At 60.5% G+C, this 21,222-nt stretch overlaps 1 protein-coding gene across 1 annotated transcript; it reads left to right on the forward strand.

The window, feature by feature from the left end:
* Positions 1-735: 735 nt before the first annotated feature.
* PIK3R2 (phosphoinositide-3-kinase regulatory subunit 2) lies at positions 736-21,039 on the forward strand. The gene is made up of 16 exons (XM_063358304.1): positions 736-866; positions 7,645-8,367; positions 11,855-11,947; positions 12,473-12,535; positions 13,594-13,725; positions 13,928-14,129; positions 14,431-14,516; positions 14,830-14,935; positions 15,043-15,141; positions 15,295-15,475; positions 15,715-15,840; positions 16,113-16,255; positions 16,456-16,632; positions 16,916-16,987; positions 17,214-17,384; positions 17,652-21,039. The coding sequence occupies exons 2-16, from the start codon at positions 8,028-8,030 to the stop codon at positions 17,842-17,844; spliced, it is 2,184 nt and encodes a 727-aa protein (XP_063214374.1). The 5' UTR covers positions 736-866; positions 7,645-8,027; the 3' UTR covers positions 17,845-21,039.
* Positions 21,040-21,222: the final 183 nt, after the last annotated feature.

The raw sequence follows: 21,222 nt of genomic DNA on the forward strand, positions 1-21,222 counted from the left end.
GGGGCTGGTGGGTGCCAGAGCTGCCCCGGCCCAGGCAGGGAGGGCCGGGGGGACACGGGCACGTCTGGCACCCGGCCTGGCTCTGGCCGCACGCCTGGGTTGTGGGTGCCCGGTGCAGTGCCCGGTGTGGTACCCGGTGTCTGCGGTGCCCGGTGCTGTGCCTGGTGCAACACCTCGTGTCCACAGCGCCCGGTGCAGTGCCCAATGCCAGTGCGGTGCCCAGTGGAGTACCCCAAGCCCAGTACGGTGCCCGGTGCAGTGCCGGTGCCCGGTGCAGTGCCCCATGGTCGGTGCAGTGCCCAATGCCCAGTTCCTGGTGTCCAGTGCTGTCCTGGTGCCCAGTGCAGTGCCCCATGCCCGGTGCGGTGTCCCATCCCCAGTGCCCGGTGCAGTGCTCCATCCCCAGCGCAGTCTCAGTCCCCGTGCAGTGCCCCATGCCCGGTGCAGTGCCGGAGCATTCCCCATCTCCGGTGCAGTCCCGGTGCCCGGTGCCGTCCCGGCGCAATGCTCCATCCCCGGTGCGGTCCCGGTGCCCGGTGCACTGCCGGACCCGCGGTCCCGTCCTGCCGCCAGGGGGCGCCCCACGCTGCCCCGCAGCGCCGAGTGCGGTCGGTGCCTTCGAACACCTTCGGCTCCTTCCGGAGCGGCTCGGGCGGGGGCGGGGCCCCGATGGCGGTCGGCGGCGGGGGGAAGGGGCGGGGCCGCCGAGGCTTCGGGCGGGTTCGTTTCTCTTCGGCTTCTGTCGGGTCTTTCCGGGGCGGGTTCGGGCCGTTCCGGCGGCGTTCGGGCCCTTTCCCAGGCTGCCGCCGGGCTGGGAGGCAGGAGCGGGCTGGAGACGAGCGGCGGCGGATGGGGCCGGCGGAGAGGTGGGACGGGGCCGGGGGCGAGGGTGGCCGGGGGCAGAGGGTGGCCGGGATCGGTACCAGACCCAGGACTTGGCGGGCCGGCCGGCGCCGGGACCTGCGGTGAGCGCGGCCCCTCAGCCTGAAGCGCCCCGGCGGCCTCAGCGGGCCGCCCCCCCCGGGCCGAGGGTCTGTCCCCTCCCCGGGGACAGCACCGTGGCCGGCCCCGTCCCCCTCCCGCTGGTGTCAGCGCAGGGTGCCCCGCTGGCAGGGCAGTGTCACCTCGCGGGCCGTGCCACCCCCGGGATGGGCCTGTCCCCAAGGTGCCGGGGGAGATCTCCCGTACCAGGGCTCTGTGTCCCCCCCTGTGGTGCCAGGGCTGTCCCTGTCCCCTCCCTGTGCAAGGGCTGCGTCCTCCTGGCCCCCCCAGGCTGTCTCTATCCCCAGCAGTGCCAGCTCGGGGACATCAGTGCCATTCCCCCCAGTGCAGGGATGCTGCAGCCCCCATGGCCGGGGGTCCTGGGCCCCCTCTCGGGGTGGCAGAGCGGCTTGTCAGGGCTGCAGGCTCCGGGCCGGGCTGGGGGCTCGGCCCCACTGCAGGTCTCCCCCAGCAGAGCCCAGCCTGGGGGTGGGTGGCCCAGGGATGCCCCTGTCCCTCTGGATGTGCCAGAGACGGGCCTGCCGTGGCTTTGCTGGCTCTAGACACAGTTGCCCCCAAGCCCTGGCTCTGGGATGGTGGCCAGGGCCACCGCTTTCCAGTGAGGTTGGTGCCCTGCATCTTTTCTAATGCTGGGGGTGTTTCTCACCCCTTGAATTGGAAGCTTCCTGTGGTCACGTATCTCCCAAACTGATGGTCTGTGTTCAATGGGGAATAAAAGCTGGGGGGAAACCTGTCTAAAATGAGCTCTGCGAGAGCTGCGAAGAGCTGGAGTGGCACTGGCATCGCGCCTTTTGACACCCCTGCCCGGTGTGGCAGGGGAATGGCCGCCTCTCCTGCCCATTAATGCGCGGCTTTTATTTCCCGGGCAGCTCTTGGAGCCACTGGGGAACTGGCCCTGTGACTTTCTCTGTGAGAGCAGAGAATGGAGACAGCTGAGTAAATATAGCCTAAATCACTGCTTTCCTGGCCATTCCTCCGCCCTTCCCTAGCATGCGAAGGGCTGTGTGTCCCCGAGGCTGGGTTGGCCTCTGCTCCAGTCATCGACTCTTCCATGATGTGGGAAAGTCCAAGCCATGGTTTGGTTTCTTTGGTGACTCTTCTCTGACGTGGGCAGACCGTGCTTCATCTGCCTGTGCGGTTCGCGGCAAGGCTTCGGTCCTCCCGAAGGTGATCGCTGCCCCGAACCCTCAGTTTTTAACTCGCTAGAACAGGGTTTTAAGCACACAGGAAAATCTTTCTGCCCGCAGTTGGGTCTCGCTGGACAAAAGGTCGGGGTTGGGAGAGAAGCCGCGGCTCAGCTGGAATGTGGCGAGGAGCAGAGTGGTTTGCGGAGCCAGCTTGGAGCCGTGTCAGAGCGCCGAGTGCTGGGGTGTGTTTACAATGAAAAAGAGTATTTATAATATCGAGGGCTCTTTTAATTCCTCTGGGAATATCTGGAGCCGCAGCTTGGAGCTAAAGTAACCGAGTAATGGAAGATAAAAAGCAAACAGAGGAAGGGACAGTGGATTTCTCAAGTTGGAAGGTCTTGTCTCTCTCAACCAATACCCGAATAATGCTGGCCTGCTAACGTGGTTGCTTCTCACCTTGTAGGTTCCTTCATGTGATTGCTGCGCTGTGCAGAGCTGCTAATAAATAGTCATATAAATGCCAGATACCCTGGGGAACGTGATTTTAAGCAGATGAGTTAGCAAGAACAGTTGGAATTTTTTCATGTACTCAGTTCTTTTAGAACTGTAATTTTTGAGGGAAGTAGCCAAAATACAGCTCCTGGGTTTGCTTCTGAAAAAATAAGAAAAAAAAAAAAAAAAAAAACCTAAACCCTGCCCCGTGAACACTCCTAAAATGGAAGTCGCGTGTTCTTGCTGCTTGGGGGTTGGTGTAAAGGGAGCCTGGAGCAAAGGGACGGTGCTGGTGTAGGGTGCTTGGTCCTTCTCTACTCAGTGCTGCCAAGTAAAAGACTCTAGCAGGGAGGAGGAGAAGGTTTCTGGGGTGGAAAAGACAGGACGAGCTTCAACTGAAGCAAGAAAGTCTAACATCAGGAGAAGCGTGACAGTATGAGAAGTCTTGGAGTAGGTCTGCAAAGTGCATGAGCAGCTCTCAGACCGTCCAGCCTTTGAGGAGAAGGTCGCTGAGACCTCCATTTCTCTCAAAAATGAGGAAGGTATCGGTCATCCCAAGGCAGGGATTTGTTAGGCTCCTCGGGTCCTTGCTAACCATAACATTTACTTTTTCAGTTAAATGTTTCAGATATTCCTTCACTTCCTTGGGCTTCAGTGAATAAAGCAAAATATTTAATGAAAGTCAAGTCCGAGCGGCAGATGCGCTGTATCCCTGGCAAAGGGCAGCTGGTGGCCGCGGGCAGGACGCTGCTGCTCCTCTGGCTCTGTCGCTGGCTGCATGGGAAGCATTTCTTGGTGAGAAAAGAGGTGAAAATGGCTTTGGCTGCCCTGTATCTCGGCTGCAGTGTGGTTGCTGTCAGGACAGCAGGTCTGGCTTGGGCACAGCTCGCGGCATAACTCGCCGCTTCTGCTGCTTTCCCCTGTTTGGAGGGAAATACCAGCTGGTTTGGCCACAGAGCTGCCCTGGCTGCGTTGGTCAGAAAGACTCGATGCAGCAGCAGTTGTCACGATAGAGCACGATACGTTCCGTGTCCATTTTTATTTCCATCCCCACATGCATGGTCCATTTTTTCTCTCGTTATTAAAGGAAAGGTTTGTTCTCATTGTTTGTAACCCATTAACATGCAGCATTTTGCGAAACTGGATTTGGTGGTTTTTTTGCTCACTAAGGATCTGATGTAACTTGAAAAGATTTGAGCTGCGTAGATTGTTGTCAGCGTATTCTTCTTTTAAATATTTTTACGCATTCTTTTGCCTCACTGGGGGGAAAGTAACACATAGTCTCGCTTCGAGTCAAGCTGCACTTTGAACTGCGCTTGGAACTGGGTTAAAAAGCACAGGAACCACATTTGAAACGTTAAGATGCTTTTATTTATGTGCTGGGCGCACACAAAAAGACTTGTAATGTGTTTTTTGTTTCAAACTGATGCATTAAACAAAGAAAGTATTGACAGCAGTTAATGAATCGAGGGATTGTTTCTGGGCGCTGAGATAGATTTACCAAAGGTATTTAGATGTCTGATGCATGGGATTTTTCGGAGCAGCCTAAGCAAGTGCTCGCCAGTGCGGACACACGAGGTTCCTCTCCGAGAGCCGAGCGAACCTGGAGCCGAGCCCAGCTGAAATCTTTTGGCAAGCTGCTGCCTCCCTCCTGTGCACGCAGGGCCCTGGATCGGAGGTGTGCTTCCAGCCGGCAGGCTCGTGCGTGTCCCGGGCTCTCAGTGCTGCCTTCCCCCACCCGCCTTCCCTCCGGAGAGCTGTTTCGGGGCTTTGGGAAGCGCGTTCCCTCTCCCCAAAGACACGCCGATTCAGTTGGCTGCTCTCCGTGGGGTGCAGAGCTTTCCTGACTGGTGGCTGCCATCCCACACATGCAGCTCAGCCTGGGAAGCCGCTTGCTGGGTCCGTGGCAGGACAGAGGCCAAGTGTTTCCCCTGGAGAGGACGGCGCTGGCATTAGCCATGCGGATTTGAGAGCCACAGCTCCTCACCCGTCTTCCCGGGCACTCGATCCCCTCATGAGCTGAGCAGGGGGAAGGCAGGTGAGGCTGCTCCAGGACCAGGCTGGCTCTGTTATCTCTATTTTTTCATGTGCCCAGTGACCCACTGGGACGTGGCGAGCAGGGTGGCATGGAGCTGCGTCTCCGCGTTCCCACTGCAGGGAAGGAGGCTGGAAGGAGTCGACGGAGCGACTGGGACCTGCTCTTTGGAGAGACTCCATGCTCCGGGGCGACTCTCTCCTCTTCCCACCCCGCTGCACAGGCCTGCTTTTAAAAGCCACTGAACAAGTTTGCCAGGGCTGAACGTTTTGTCCTTCCAGCCTCTTCGGCTGCACCGGCTTGTCTGAGGCGCCTGGAGTCGGGGCTGGGATCGGCGGGTGGAAGCTGGGGAGGTGCCTGCGGGGGAGCATTGACCCCGCTGGGTTTGGGCTCCGCTGCCTCTGGATGTGTTATGGGGTCTGCCCTCTCCGGGGGGAGCGGGAGCTGCCAGCACCTTTCCTAGCAGGCAGCGGCCACTCGGGCCCCTGGCAATCAGATATTGCCCCCGGCACTGCCGGTTTGGCTCTGTCGGACCCTGACAGGCAGCGTGCAGAGGGGCGAGGGGCAGGCAGTGAGCATGGTCATAAATCTCTCTTTATGCTCTGGATTATGAAGTAATATTTTCCTGGCTGGGGCCGGTTGGATTGGGGAAATGCGGGTTCCGCTGTGAGTTTCCCTGTGGCTGCCATCCCGGCGTGGTGGGAGCTTGCACGGCAGCCGTGCTGGGATGTGCTGCTTCTCCTGCAAACACCCCTTGTCCCCAGGGTCTCTCCGTGAGTCCTGCAGCTCGGTGTTGCTCCGGAGAGGCACTCCAGCGACCTGGATCAGGCTCAGTCCTGTTCCCTACCCGCCAGAGCCTGGCCGCAAGTGTCTTGCCTCCCCGCGGGCAGTGCCTGCTCATTCATGGCAAAGGCAGCCCAGCCGGGACGCTTGCCCAAGCTCGGGCAGCTCGCGCGGGCCCTGGCTGCTGCACAGCCTTCGTGTGCCACGGCCTCTTTGTGCCTTTCTTCTCTGGCAGGGGAAGGAGCCCGCAGTGTGGTGCTGGGCTGGAGAGGTGAAGCTGGCTCCTCTCGAGGGACTATGAAGATGATGAGGGGACTGGAACATCTCTCTTATGAAGAAAGACTGAGGGACTTGGGTCTTTTTAGTCTGGAGAAGACAAGACTGAAGGGGGACCTTATCAATGCTTGTAAATATTTAAAGGGTGGGTGTCCCACCAGCCAGGAGGATGGGGCCAGTCTTTTTTCAGTGGTGCCCAGTGGGATGATGGGGCCAGTCTTTTTTCAGTGGTGCCCAGTGATAGGACAAGAGGTAACGGGCACAAACTTGACCATGGGAAGTTCCATCTCAACATGAGGAGGAACTTCTTTCCTGTGAGGGTGGCAGAGCCCTGGCACAGGCTGCCCAGGGAGGTGGGGGAGTCTCCGTCTCTGGAGACACTCAAAACCCCCCTGGACGCGTTCCTGTGCAGCCTGCTCTGGGTGACCCTGCTCTGGCAGGGAGTTGGACTAGATGATCTCCAGAGGTCCTTCCAACGCCGACATTCTGTGATTCTGTGACTTGCACCAATCTCAGATTTTTTGGTAGCACGCAGGAGGAAAGAGGGGTTTGTAACCGATGTGCACCGTAACGTGTCACTGAGCCGAAAGGGTTATTTTGAAATACTGCAGATCACCAGTGTTAGTGCCTCTCGCGGAGTCCAACCAGCGGTCGGAGCAGCCTTGGCTCCGTGCCGTGCTTGGTTGTGCGTTGACCCCGCCGGGAAGGGTGCCCTGGCTCCCTTTGCCTCCTCGCCTCCCTCCGCAGAGGCTCCGGCAGCCCTGAGAAGCGCCTTCCTGCTCACTAATAGTTTTCAGATGAGGCTCAAGAGTTTGAGCTGGGTTTGGTGGTTTCTGGGCCAAAACAGCTCAAGCCGTTAATGGGACCCGCAGCGTTTCAGCAGGCCTAGGGTGTCCCTGGGAAGGCTGGTTTTTGGCTGCCCCAGTGCCTTGTAGGTCCGTTCCTCGGCCGCACGCCGTGGCTGCGGCAACCGGAGCGCTGGGATTTGCCTGGGGGAGGTGGAAAACTGGCCTGTGTGGCTGGGAGGGGATGGGAAAAGAGGACGTGCCTGGCTGGTGGGAATGCCCTGGTTCATACATCCCTTCAACAACATGTTAGAACCCAGGTTTGTTCTTTTTGGTGGATTTCTGGGCAGGGCAGGCAGCATATTCTTCAGTTTCTCTCCGAATAGCTGAAAGGCAGTTAGCAGTTCTAAGCAGACTTGAAGGCTTCTGAAGATTATTTTAACTCCCCTCACCTCCATCTCTGCAAAAGGAACCCGTGCCCGCACTTGATGCTGTTGCTGCTTTTGAAAAGTTCAAAAATTTACTTTGCTCAGAGCAAAGCTTTGAAGTGCTGCTCTGTGGGAATGGCAAAGCATCTCAAAAGCCTTTCACTGAAAGCTTGGTTAACCTACATTTGTGGGCCGCTACCTTCAGAAAATGACTTTGTGGGGGATTGCATGGGGAGATGTAAAGGTGAACTGTGAAATTTAATCGATTTAACAAGAAAAGGTTAAATCTGTTTGTTTTGCTCCTGTTCAGGGCCTCCAGCTGGTTGTTGCAGGGTCACCCTTTTCTGTATGCAAAAGTTCCTGCATAAAGGCTGTTTTGTCCCACTTGTTGTCTTCTTGTTTGCATAAGTGCTGCGACGCGGGTCAGCTGAAGAAGCAGGAGCAAACCTCTTTAAGATGCAGAGCTGGTGCCTGGTTGTAGCAGAGAGGAGGTGGCATTCCTGCGTGCAGCCGCTGGCTCCTCTCTTGCTTTTGGGAGCGTAAATTTGTATTAGCATGTCCTGGTTGGATCCAGGGCTCCGCATCAGCTGGTAGGTAGGAGAGAGACGAGTCCTGCCTCTCCCAGCTGCTCAGAAGAATCCCTAGTTTTAACGTTGGCATCTTGGGAGGGTGTGGGGTGCCTGGCTGTGCAGTGACAGGTCATCTTCTCTTTGCAGGTGCTGGGAAGGGAGGCGTAGCATGCCACACCGTTCTGGGCTGGAAGCGTGCCGTGCTTTTGTCCCCTGGACTCCAAGAAACCTGCTTCTTTTTTGGTGAAGCAGACCCCTATCTCCGGTTTCTTTGCTGCATGCCCACTCAAGAGTGCTGGATTATGTTTGTCTCCTTCTCCCTTTGCTCCATAATTTGGTTGAATCGTGGTTTCAAGCTAAGAAAAAGGGGCTGCACCTAAGTGCGCCGGGGCACCCGGACCAGGCTGCTGGGGTGCTGATTCACGCAGAGACGTTCAGAGAGCTGATGGGGGAGAGCTGCCTCTGAGATCCCTCCTCTCCTGCCCGAAGCGTGCTGCCTCGCCGTTCAGAGCCGTTCTCCCCGCGACAGAATGGGCAGCACCGATGGGTTCCAGTACCGCGCGCTCTACCCCTACCGCAAGGAGCGGGAGGAGGACATTGACCTGCTACCTGGGGACATCCTGGTGGTGAGCAAGGGGGCCCTGCAAGCCTTGGGCTTCAAAGACGGGGATGAGCAGACCCCCAATCAGATCGGGTGGATCCTGGGCGTCAACGAGCGGACCAAGCAGAAGGGTGACTTTCCCGGCACGTACGTGGAGTACGTGGGGCCTGTGAAGATCTCCGTCCCTTCTCACCGGCCCCGAGTGCAGAGACCCCTCCCCGCAACGCCGGGGGCCAGTGGCTGCAGGCTGCAGGAGGCTCTGGAGCAAGGTAAGCCCTGCCGCATTGCTCCGAGATGCCTCCACTCTCGGTCTCTGTCAAACAAGGGGGTCTGAGTGGCTTCACAAGACAGCGGTAAAGCCCTCGGCACGGCTTGGCAGCACTGGATTGCCCTGCCAGCAGCAGTGCCTGGGAGTTGTGGGCTCGTGTTCTGTCCTGGCTGAGAGAAAAGCACGTTGTTCCTCCAGCTTATCGATCTGCTTAGCAGAGCTTCCTGGGGCAAGCCTTATCCCACTCTTAGGTCTCCAAGATCCTTCTCCCTCTCTGGCCAGGATCCCCCTGGTCCTTGCTCCGTCTCCCCGCTCCGCTGAGAGTTTTGCTCCACTCCCTCCCTTTAGGAATAAGTCCTGACCTCTCCCAACCACATCCCTGCCTCTGTAGCGCCTGGGGCATTGCTCCCTGCCAAGAGCTGCTCAGCCCTGCTGAGACACACAATTACTTGTCTCTGGGCAAGAGGAGAAAAGTCAGGGTCTAAAAGAGTACTTCTGAGAACTGGAGCTAATTGCTTGTCTGCCTGGCGCTCGTCCCTCCCCATGGTCGCTGAGCTCTCGCTGGGGCCCAGCAGCCGCCCTCGGGCAGGGCACAGACCGTCCTGCACCTGCAGCTCCCAGCCGGCACTGCGCTTGGCACGGACCCGGTCCCGGAGCTGGGAGAGACACCGTGCCTCAGCGCTGCCTGTAGAGCTGTGGCAGCTGCCTTCTCTTTGCCTGTTTTTTTTTTTGCTCCCAGACACATAAGCCCTGTGGCAGGGGCTCAGCAGGCCCCAGGAGCTCTGAGATGGCAAACAGGGGTGATAGCCACACTTTGCCTTCCCGTGCCTTGCAGAAGACGTCATGCTGGTGCATACAGGAGGAGTAGGGTCAGCAGCAGGAGCTGGTGGGCATCCGAGCACGCTCGTGGCTGGCAGTCCTGCATCCTCCCTGTCCCTCTGGGAGCCACAGCTATCCCATCAGACGCTTCTAGCTGTGCGGAACATCTCTGGGGTCTTAAGGAATGGAAAGGAGCCCCTGTCTCAGAAACCAGGGTGGTGGGGCTGGATGGGCAGCTGCCTCCCGTTCTCCTGCTCCCGGAGCTGGAGGGGTGGCCTCAGGAGACATCTCCGCAGGGTGAGAATGCGGCTGGGCTGTGCGTTTGGATTGGCAGCAAGAGCTGCTGACCTGAGTCATCCCGCTCGCAACCTGCCTTTCCAAGAAAGCACTCCTCTTGGGAGCCTGGGGCATGCTCTGCGGTGGATGCGTCGGCCTTGCCTGCATCCAGCCCTGTGCTCCCTCGGGGGCTGTATTTATGCCTTCGTGGGCTCTCTCCTCCTCTTCTTTTCAAGCAGGGCTTGGTGGAGGTGTGTCTGGGTGGTCAAAGCCGCTGCCCTGCATAGGGGTGGGGATCTTTGGGATGTGGAAGAAGATACGTGCCAAAGCTCCTGACACACAGAAAAGATGCGGTTGGGAAAAAAAACACAAAACCCAGCCTGTCTGTGTCCCGCCCGGGGATGGAGCTGAGAGGGGGTCGGGTAGTAGGGCATGCGAGGGGGATGCCAGCACTGTCCCTGTCCCCTCTGGGTGCATCCCCACAGCCAGCCTCCACCTTGGGCGCAGCCCTGCAGGGTGGTAATTCAAATGCCCAGGCCTGTTTTACACGCAGCCTGCTGGGATGCTGGTGGGGAGACACATTTTTGCAACTGAGAGACTGTATTTAATCCAAGCCCGTGTTATTTCTTCGTGGTCCGCACTTCAGGAGGTGCAGAGATGTCTCCTGGCTGCCCTCCAAAGCTCATAGCTGGCAGCATTTCTGCCCTGTTTCCCGGGTCCTGCCCTGGCTGGCAGGGATCCCTTAGCCCCCCCCGAGTCACACACGGAGCAGGGCCAGCACCACGGCTGTCACACAGCCCGGGAGCAGGGCTGGCCTTGCGGAGCGGCGAGACCCGGTGCTTTCTGCCGGTGGATTTACGAGCTGCTGGTGTTTGCCTTCCGCAGAGAACACGAGCGGAAAATGCGGCTCGGAAATATTTCCGCAGCTGCCCAGGCCGTGCTGTGAGCAGCCTTGTTCGCAGCGGCCCAGCCCGGAGGCCTGACAGGCTCGGGAGCCGCTGCTGGCTCCGGCACAGGCTGCCTGATAAAAAAAGGCAAGCTGCTGCCTGCTGAAGCAGCACATTCCCGGCCGGGCCACGTGGGCAGCACCAGTATTTACTCTCCCTTCAGCCCTTCCCAAGGGTCAGGCTCGGAGCTGCCAGCCTGGCGGCTTGCCTGCAGCTTCCCCACCCTGCCCAGCACCACGCTGGTCCCGTTCCCGTGCCCAGGGGCTCTCCCTGGTGGGGGATCGCTCCCCCAGCAGCACGGAACCTTCAGAACTGCTGGGTGCCTGCCCCATCTGCTCCCCTTTCCGCAGCTGCACCAACACGAGCTGCTTTGTCTTCCCTGCGAGGCTGTGGGTGCAGGAGGCTCGGCCGGGTGCGGAGTTCCAGCTTGCTGTGCCTCGTGGCGAGACCACACCAGGCGAGTTCGGGTCAGAGCCATGACAACAGAGCCGTGTTTCGCAACAGGGCGCAGCTTTTTGGCTCTTCCTCCTCAAAGCGGAGTGTGCTGAGTGTCCTCACCGACCGTGAGCTCCCCAGGGTCTGCCTGGTGCTGCGGACCGGCCCGGAGGAGCCTCCTGCACCGGCTGGTGCTCAATTGGAAGCAAGACGGGGCCTGGCACCGCTCATCCTTCGGCAAACCTCCCGCTGGCAGCTGCCCGGCCGGGCCTGCGTGCTCCTGCTCCGGCATGCGTCACCCCTCCAGCACAGGGGAAGGGGGGTGCCTGGAGCCGGGACCTCAAAATCTTCTGGAGGTGGCAGTGAAATGCTCCCTGATGCGGGGCTGTAGATCCCCTGGGAAGGGAGGGACCCCAGTCCCGTGCCGTGGGCTGTCTGCGCCCTGTAACAGCTTGCACGGAGGCTGTAGACTCGCGGGGAGGGGGAGTCAGAGGGCTGGTTTCCATGTTAAACGAGCAATCAAGGGCAGGAATTTGCTGACACGGCGTTCTGTCTGAATCGCTGGATTAATCACCGCTCACCACCGTGAGTGAGCTCCCTGGCCGCGCTCCTCCGCCAGCCCTGTGCTGGGCAGGGACCGAACCTGGCCTGAGCTCCAGGAGCCCTGGTAACCCCTGCGCTGCCTGCCCGGGGTCCCTGGGGAGACGGGCTCTTGCCTCCCAGTCTCTGTGGGGAGCAGCAGGGACCCCCCTGTGCACACCCTATCAGGGGCTCAGAGCAAGGCCAGGCTCAACAAGTGCTGTGCCAGTTTCTGGGCCAGCTGAGCGGTTCCCCGTGGCCTCCGTGCAGTGTTTGCGTGGGCTGCGGTCTCCTGGCAGGGGCCACAGCTTTCCTCGCTCTCGGACGCTGCCGTTGGGAGCAGCGTTGGTTGTGCCCTGACCCGGCTCTGCTGCAGAGCGTGTGCTGGGGGCTGAGCTGGGACTGACCCTTCTCTCCCTCCCTCTCCCCCAGGCTCTCCTCTCCCAGACTTGCAGGAGCAGTTCAGCCCGCCCGAGGTTGCACCACCACTGCTGGTGAAGCTGGTGGAAGCTATTGAGAAGAAAGGTAAGGGGGGGATGCTGAGAACTGAGGGGCTGAAACCCCCGCAGTGAGGGCAGGGGGGGAGGCAGCTGTCTTTAAAAGCTGTTGGTGTTGGACCGAGCTCCGTGGGACATTGAGGACGCAGCTGCCTGCAGAAGGGGGGGGCTCCCGCTTTTCCCTGGCTTGAGCTGCTGTTCCCCAGAGCCAAGCTTGACCCTGCTGCGCCGTCCTGCACAGAGGCCTGGGGTGAGGCTGCTGGGTCTGCACACAGGGTGTCTACACACTCCGAGTGGGTGCTGGGGTTTGGGAAGCGCTTCCAGCCCGGATCCATGCCATGGGGCATAAAGGGTGCCGCTGAACCGGCTGTCCTGGGGGCCCAGGGGGCTGCGGCAGCATCTGCAGGAGGTTGGCTTGGACACTGTCCAGGCCTGGTTAGCCGTGCCGCGGCCGTTGCCCAGCCGGCGTGCGGCTGCCGGGCTGGTACTGAAATGGTGTGCGCGCGGGGAGCTGCGCGGCTCGCAGCTAACAGCAGTGTCCCCGCTTCCGCAGGGTTAGACAGCGAGATGTTGTACAGGACATCTGGCTCCGAACTGAGGCAAGCGCTGAGAACCGGTAAGAACCAGCTCCGCGTGGTGAGGAGGCGAATCTGCTCAGATGGAGGAGATTAGTGGATGTGACAGCGCCAGCAGTAATGCAATCCAGGCCAGGCTCGCCTGTCCCCGGCAGTTCCTGACTCCCGGCACGCTGCCTGTGGGGCTGAGCTGTCCCCGTCCCAACACGTCCCCCCTCTTGCATGGAAGGGACAGGAGATGGGGGGATCTGCCACTGCCTGTGGGCTGGAGCAAAGGGACGTGGCGCCTGCCCGGAGACTAGCAGGCTACCAGTTGAACCCCTGCTCTTGTCTTCTGCTGTTTCTTTGGGGTGCCCCACTCTCGGGGTGCCCTGGCAGAGGCTTCTCTGGCTCTGTCACGCCACTAATAAGCAGGGGAGGATCTTTCAGCTCAGCTTGGTGGCTGGAGCCTTGGCTCCGCTGTGCCGGCGGCTGATGCCTCTGCCGGGAAGCCTTCGGAGCTGTTTGCCTCTCGGCTGGGCTTGGGCCTCATCCAGCACCACGCTGGCTTGTCCCCTTCCGCAGACATTCTTGCAAACCCCAGCGACACGGTGCTGTCAGCTCTGGCCGCGTTGCTTCGGGGACAGGCTTTACGTGCTGTCCCCACAGCCTGCGCCTTGCCTTTGTGGGACAGCGCGGTTCGAGGGAGACGTTTTCCCCGTTGGGTTCAATGTGTGGCTGGTCAGTCTGCGCCTGTCTCTAACAGCAGCAGGGAACACAATTGTCACACGAGCCCTGCGTGCCCAGGATTCCTGTGGCAGGGCTCAGGGCAAAGGGTGTGGGCAGCCGAAATGGCCTCTACCCCCTCCCAGGCAGGGACCTGCCTGGATTCCCAGAGCCAGCTTGTTTCTGGGCTGCAGGGGACACTGCCAGGCGTCCTCGGTTGTGCGGGCTGCTCGGCTGCTGCCTGAGCTCCCTCCCGGTGCCAAGCTGCCGTGTCCCATGATAGCTAGCTGGGTGGTATGTGGTGGTCCCTGGGATGGGTGCTGGCAGCACCTGAGCTGCCGGCTGGGTGCCCGGTGCTGTGCCTGCCACCCACGGGAGATCTGTGCCCTGGCAGATTGGACCCTGGGCGACCTGGAGCCCTTCGACGTGCACTCCCTGGGCGAGGCGCTGCGAGGCTACCTGCAGGACCTGCCTTCCCCCGTGGTGCCGGTGTCCGTGCATGGAGACATCCTTCGCATCCTGCAGGGTAAGGGCTTCCCCTGTCTGTGCTCGGGAGCGGGTGGCTGGGCAGCACGGACACGTTTATGGTATTAAAATAAGCCCTGTCCCTATGGGGTCTGGCACACGGCCCCCGCTGCCGACAGCGCTCCCACGCTGTGACGCAGCTGGAGCATGGACAGAGGAGCTGGCTGTCCCAACCCTTCCATCGTGTCTTGTTCTCTCCCCAGAGATTCCCCAGCCGGAGAATTGCCGGAAGCAGCTGCTGCTGGCCCTGGAGTCGCCTGCGGTCCCGCTCCAGAACACGCTCACCCTGCAGTTCCTGCTCCGGCATCTGGGGAAGGTATCGCAGCAGGCGGAGAGCAACAGCCTCCACCCTCGGGCCCTGGGAGAGATCTTCGGCCCCCTTCTCCTCCGGCTGCCTGGCGCCAGGTACGTGAGGCTCTGGGGTTCCAGCCATGTACTGAGCATCCACCGTTGTGCCTGCCAGGACGAGGAGTCCAGCCTGTAACAGCAGGTCTGCCCGCAGCCCCTGCCTCGCTGCGTGTGGGATTAAACTGCTGGCAGCACACAGAGGTGGGACTCAAAGCTGGGGCAGAGCCCTTGTTCTGGGTCAGCCTGGGATTTGGCAGCTGCGATGAACCAGATCACCCCGGCTGCCCCTTTGCCTGGGGGGCACGGGAGCAGTGCTAAGTTCTCCGCCACAGCCGCTGATCTTGGCTCCTCTTTGCAGCCCAGAGCTGAGCCCTGACTTCTCCGTGCTGTTTCTGGAGGCACTTCTGCAGACGAAGGAGTTGGAGCCGGAACAGTTGCCTCCAGGTACAGAGATGCCCTTTCCTTGGGGCCCAAGGCGCTGGTGTTTGTGCTCTGTGGGTGTGGAGTCTCTGCCCCCGTGAGCGGGTTGCTGAGGGCATTTCTGTAGCCCAGCTGTGCCTGGATGCCTGCTTGAGGCGCTCGTCTGCTGCTGTAGATGTGCCTGGAGCAGCTCCTGGCAGTGTGGTGGTCAACTGGGGCTTCCCAGGATGGTCATTGCCGGGGGCGGGGGGGACTCTGTGCTCTGAGGAGTTGCCCTTGGCAAGGGTGGGGAGCTGGGACTTGGGCTCACCCTGCTTCAGTCCTGCTTCTCTTACAGCCTTGCCTCCAAAACCACCTAAGCCAAAGCCCAGCGCAGCCAGCCTGGCCAACGGGAACAGTGTGCCCTTACAGGACGCCGAGTGGTACTGGGGTGACATTTCCCGGTAAGGGGGTGGCTGGCAGCTCACATTCTGGGTGCCCTGTCGACGTCGGGTTATCTAGGGGAGCTCTGGCTGCACCTCACAGGCCATGACAATCATGTTCCTCGCAGGGAGGAGGTGAACGAGAAGCTACGGGACACACCAGATGGTACCTTCTTGGTGCGCGATGCCTCCAGCAAGATCCAGGGGGAGTACACGCTCACGCTCAGGTAGGGTGCTGGGGTCCCCCAAGAGCCTCCGCTGCTCTGGGCTGGAGTTGTCGGCACACGTCCCCGTGCTTACAGCTGCCTGGATGCCCAGATGTCTGGCTGGCGTGGGTGCTGGGGTGGTGGTAAGTGCCCTCTCTCCCCTCCCCGCTACAGGAAGGGAGGCAATAACAAGCTGATCAAGATCTTCCACCGTGAGGGGAAGTATGGCTTCTCAGAGCCCCTGACTTTTGGATCGGTGGTGGAGCTCATCACCCATTACCGGCACGAGTCGCTCGCCCAGTACAACGCCAAGCTGGACACCAGGCTGCTCTACCCCATCTCCAAGTACCAGCAGGTGAGGCTTGTGCCACGGGGACACAGCTGGCCAACACAGCCTGAACCAGGGGCATTTGCTCATCCCTCCCTGATCCTTTGGTAGACAACAATGTCCCACCCCTTCCCCCGTGCTGGGACGTTGCTTTGTGGGGTGACGGGTGTCCTGCAGGGCTGGTGGGGCTTCATGGGACCAGCTGCCTTGCAGAGGGGCTGCTGTCGGGCAGGAGCAGGTCCTGACCGAGGCTGTGCGTGTGGCAGGACCAAGTGGTGAAAGAGGACAGCGTGGAAGCCGTCGGGGAGCAGCTGAAGGTCTATCACCAGCAGTACCAGGACAAGAGCTGGGAGTACGACCTGCTGTATGAGGAGTACACGCGCACTTCCCAGGTACGCAGGCACTGCCTTCCCCACGGGCTGCCCTGGCACCCCCTGATCGCTGGCAGCCATGCTGCTGTGCGCAGAGGAGAGCAGAGATGGGGCACCCGCTGCGCCTTTTGTCTGCTTGAGGGGACTGCCCAGAGAACAGGCTTTGAAGAGGGAGGATGTTTTGGCTGCAGCAAAGACACTGCTGCTTTGGGGAAGGGGAGAGAGGGCATGCAAATGGGCAGAAACCTGCCCAAATCCTCCCCCGCTTCCTCAGCTCTCCCCTTCCTTTTCAGGAGCTGCAGATGAAGAGGACGGCAATTGAGGCCTTCAACGAAACGATCAAGATCTTTGAGGAGCAGTGTCAGACACAGGAGAAATGCAGCAAGGAGTACATCGAGCGCTTCCGACGGGAGGGCAATGAGAAGGAGGTGCAACGGTGAGGACAGGGGGTGGTGGTGACCTGCCCTGCCTGGGGAAGGGCTCTGGGGGCTGGAAGGATCATCCTGGCCCAGCGTGGAGCCGAGGCATGTGCAATCCTTGTCTCTCCAGCAGCGTGCTGTGGGCTGGAGCTGGCAGGCCGCCTCCTCTGCCTCCCCCACTCTGGCTCGCAGCCTAAAACCCCCCTCCTTCTCCCAGGATCCTCATGAACTCGGAGAAGCTCAAGTCTCGCATCACGGAGATCCACGACAGCAAGATGAAGCTGGAGCAGGACCTGAAGAAACAAGCCTCAGAGAACCGGGAGATCGACAAGCGCATGAACAGCCTCAAGCCAGACCTCATGCAGCTGCGCAAACTGCGGGACCAGTATTTGGTGTATGTAGTGCCTGCCCCCGCCGAGGGCTGGGAGTGGGGCCCCGTAGCCCCTCCAGCCCAGCCCGGGAGCGAGCCAGCTGGCTCCTGGAGGGCTTTGAGGCTTGTCGGACCGGCTTGCGGGCTGCTGGGTGCAGGAGCGAGCCCTACAGCATGCAGCTTGGGGGCACGGCGGTCCCTCAGAGGGGACGGCTGCTGCCCTCTGGCGATGGCTGCGCAAGTGTCTGGCTCAGATGCCACAGGCCGGGCTCGCTGCCCGCGCTGAGCCCTGCCTCTCCTTCCCCAGGTGGCTGACCCAGAAGGGCGCCCGGCAGAAGAAAATCAACGAGTGGTTGGGCATCAAGAACGAGACGGAGGAGTGAGTGTCCCTGCTCGTATTCTGTGGGATGTGGGGGGCTGCAGGAGCGCGGGCTGCGCAGCCGGTTCTGCCTGCTCCGGGGACGCGGGCAAGTCCCATCTCCTTCCTTGGGAGCTGAGGACGCCTTCCCTGCCGGAAGGGGTGACGGCAGCTAGCCATGGGAGGGAGACGTGGGGGCCGGGTGCCCACACCGAGGGAGTCTGACCCTGCCTGTGCTCGATTACAGCCAATACTCCATGATGGATGACGAGGAGGAGCTGCCCCACCACGAGGAGCGGACATGGTACGTGGGGAAGATCAACCGCTTGCAGGCAGAAGAGATGCTGTGCGGCAAGCGGGACGGCACCTTCCTGATCCGCGAGAGCAGCCAGAAGGGATGCTACGCCTGCTCCGTGGTGTGAGTACCCCCAAGCAGACGTGGTGGGACGGAGCTGGCGCAGGATGTGCTCCCGCATCGCTCTGCCCTTCTCTCGCCAGATGCTGGAGGCTGGCGGAGGTGTCAGCTGGCAGGCTGGGCTTCCCCGAGGTCTCCCGTCCGCCTCGGCTCCTCCTGCCAGGGCTGGATGTATTTTTGGGCTACTGCGGTGACACCCGCTTGTGCTCTGCTCTCCCTGTGGGGCTCCCTGGCGTGCCGCTGACCCGTGCTCCCTTGTCTCCCTGGCAGGGTGGACGGTGACACCAAGCACTGTGTGATCTACAAAACGGCGACCGGCTACGGGTTCGCTGAACCCTACAACCTCTACGCCTCCCTCAAGGACCTGGTCTTGCACTACAAGCACACGTCCCTGGTGCAGCACAACGACTCCCTGAATGTCACGCTGGCTCACCCGGTCCTTTCCCAGCCACCAGCCAGATGAGCAGCCCATGCACAACACAACAGCTGCCTTCAGCTTCTCCCCAGGGCGCTGCTTTCTGGCTCTGGACTCTTGCACCCTGTATAGTTGAGTCTCTGTGCTCCTGCCCCTCCAGAGCCTCTGAGATGTCTGTGACCGTTCCCGGTGTCCCTTTTGGTCAAGTAGCTGAAACCCGTGTTGGCTGATGGGACAAAAAGGCTGGGCTGTTGACTCCCAGTGGGCTCCAGCCTCTAGGAGGTGGGATCCAGTCGTGATTGAATTGCTGTGGGCGAGCACAGCCCCCTCCCCTTCCCCGATGAGCAGGTCAGATCCCCTTCTTGCTGGCAGGTCGCCCCGCTACGCATCACTGTAGAGCTAGATTCCTGATTCCTCGGTGCGCTACGGCATCGGTCACCGCCCCGGCCGAGCGGTCGCTGCTCTGAGCGAGGGGCTCCCTGCCTGGCTGCCAGAGGAGGCAGAGGAGGAGGCTGGGTTGAGCGTTGTGCATCCTCCACTCTCACTTCCCTCGGTGATCTTGCGGGCTGCGGTGGTGTCTGGTACGAGGGGTGCTGCTCTTCCATGCAGAGACTCATTTAGAAAGGAGAAACCCCATCCTCCGTGTGGCTTCTCGGCCGAGGTCTCCGCTCCGTGCCGTGCCCCACCCCACCGTCTTCCCTAGTGTCATAACCACCCCTTGAGTGTTGCTGTCTGGGGAGGGAGGATCCGGTTAGCGATGAATCTCTCGCCTTCGTTGTGCCAACTAAGCTGTGAAATCCGTGTTGGTACCCGTGTTTTACCCGGCAGAATCTGTGGGACGCACGGCTCGCTGTTTCCGGCTGTCTTTGGTGAATCTCTGCAGACGTAACCCATTGAAGCTAACTGTAGCTCTGTAAATACGGTTCTTTTCGTAATCGGCTGCTTACCTAGTACTGGTGTTTGCTGAACTCCCACTACGACTTGCAGGCGCGTGGGCAGCAGCTGGCCAGGCTGTTGCAGACTCGGGTCCTGCCAGCTGGAGCAGGAGGGGGCCGGAGTCCGATGCACACTACGAGCCCTACGCAAAATGAAGGACCTCTCCGCTGCAGGAGGACGGGATCTCCGCTGAGCCAAGGGCCTTGGCGCATAGAAATGTATATGCATGACGTTGAACTATGTATGCAAAGCACTTATAATCATGAGTACTGTATGGGGACTTGGGGTGAAAGAGCTGGGGGTTGCCGTAGAGCTGCCCATCGTAGCTGGCTGGCGCGGGCGGGGACTGATTTCTGAGTTCAGAGGGCTCGAGGGCAACAAAGGTGGCCCTGGAAGAGCTTTAAAAGCTGGACCTGGGCTGAGAGTTGAGGCCGTGGTGGCATTTGCTTTACTGGGTTATCCTGTGTCCCTGGCTTGAAGAAAGCATTAATTGTCCTCTTGATTCGCCGGAGAGGTTTTCCCTTTTGGAGGCCGCGTCCTCGGGACGGGCCGGTAGATGCTGTAGGCTTTGCTGCTTCTGCTTTGTGTTGCGACAGGGGCTGCGCCGCATCCGCGGGGTGCTGTGTGCTTGTGCTCTGCCTGCATGCCGTCCTCAACATGCCGCCTGCGTCGGGGACCGTGCTGTCCCTCCTCCCCCAGTCACCTCTGCTGCTCGCCTTGCTCCGGGCTGGTCCCCGGATCCTTTCGGATCTGGGATTGTTGGACTAAATTCCTGTTGCTTGTGGCAGCTCTCCTACGCTCGACTGTACAGACCCCATTCCCTGCTCCACGCGCCTTCCCTGGCCCCTGGGCCGTGTTTTTTGCTTCCTCCGTTTTTATCGGTGTTTCGTGCTGTGAGGATGCGGAGCCGCGGTGCTGGCCCTGCCCCATGGCAGCTCAGGACGGCCTCGGAAGGGGCCGGCAATGGGTCGGGGGAGCTGCGGGGCGCAGGGCCCAGGAGAGCCTGTGTTTGGCTTTGGGGATCGCTTGGGAAAAGCTGTCGGGGATAATTAAGGGAATAGTTTGGGCTCGGACACGCGAGAGATGAGAGCACATGGGAATGGGGCAGGGAGGCCCGGTGCTTGTAGCCCGCTCTGCAGAGGCCCCCCGGGGTCCACGGGGGACCGTGCCAACACCCCAAAGCTGCCAGACTCCTGCACTAGTCACAGGGGCTCATTTTCAGCCCAGGGACTCTGGGCTCGTCCCTGTGCTTCCAGCACGTCCCTGTGCCATGGGGCTGGCTGGATCCTCCAGCCGCTCGCTCCGCAGAGGCCGTGTCCCCCCAGCACCCCCCACCATGAGCTCGGGGCAGGTCCTGACGGGGGATTTTGCTCCCAGCTCGTGCCAGGTTCTGACGAGCGTCTGGGAGAGTCTCAGCTTCAAGCCGTTGCCCGTCCACACTTCGCTTGGTGCTCGCCCCGGCGCTGCTGGCTGGGGAAATTCCAGCTTCTCGTGACAGCGGTTTTTTACCCTTTCGGCTGAATTTCTGCTGTTCTCCCCACGCTGTCCCTTCCTGCCGCCCAGCTGCAGCCTCTTCCTCCCCAGGAGCGTGGGCAGCTCAGCGTGAGCACGTGGTGGTCATGGTTGCCCCTCTGCATCTTCCAGCGCTGCCGTTCCTGCCCGCCGATGGGGCTCTGCTCGCGAGTCCTGCGTACAACGAGGAGGAAAATGCCCTTCCCCAGGGCCGCCTTTCCCTGACTTGAGCTTGACGTGGCTCCCTGAAACACAGCTTTTCCCTCGTCTGCCCCCGGGGTGGACGCCCCAGCCCTGAGCTCCCGCAGCACAGCTCCCCCAGAAGAAGCTCCTTGTGATTTGTCCTTTTGATGCTTTCGCTCGTGCTGTTGGCGCCACCGGACGAACCCGGCAGCGATGTGTTTCCAGGCCTTGGGCTGTGCTTTGCTGCTTGCGACCCCCCCAGTTCCGTGTCCCCCACCCCATCCCCTGGGTGCACCGTGGCCGTTCCTGCTCCCCGGGGCACAGCTCGGGGCTTGTCCCTCCGTGTCCCAGCTCGGGATGCTCCGTGCTCCCCCCATGTCACCGGCAGCTTTGTGCTCGGCGAGGACGTGGCGGCTGCGTGAGCGCTCCTGAGATTTTAGTTCCTAGGTATATGCAATAATAAATAACTTGCCACTTCAGCTGTTCGTTACCAGCAGTAGTTCTCTATGCTCTTTCTGTTGATGTTTACTAATGTAAACCCAGTATTTGTTACTGTAAGAGGATTTTTTTTTTTTTTGTACGGTACTTCAAAAAAACCCATAAAAACAAAACCAAAAAAAAAAAAAAAAGAAAGAAATAAACAGAATTAATGAAATGGCTGCGGGGGTTTCTGTGGGAGGGGTGTCACGCTGGCGGAGCGGAGGCGGAGGGTGTCGGGGCTGGGTGCAGGATGTGACCCATCGCCCGGACAGCGCTGGGCTGTGCCGGGACGCTGCTCCCCGGGGTGTCTCAGGG

Source organism: Chroicocephalus ridibundus, chromosome 22, assembly GCF_963924245.1.
Source record: "Chroicocephalus ridibundus chromosome 22, bChrRid1.1, whole genome shotgun sequence".
Classification (NCBI taxonomy): domain Eukaryota; kingdom Metazoa; phylum Chordata; class Aves; order Charadriiformes; family Laridae; genus Chroicocephalus; species Chroicocephalus ridibundus.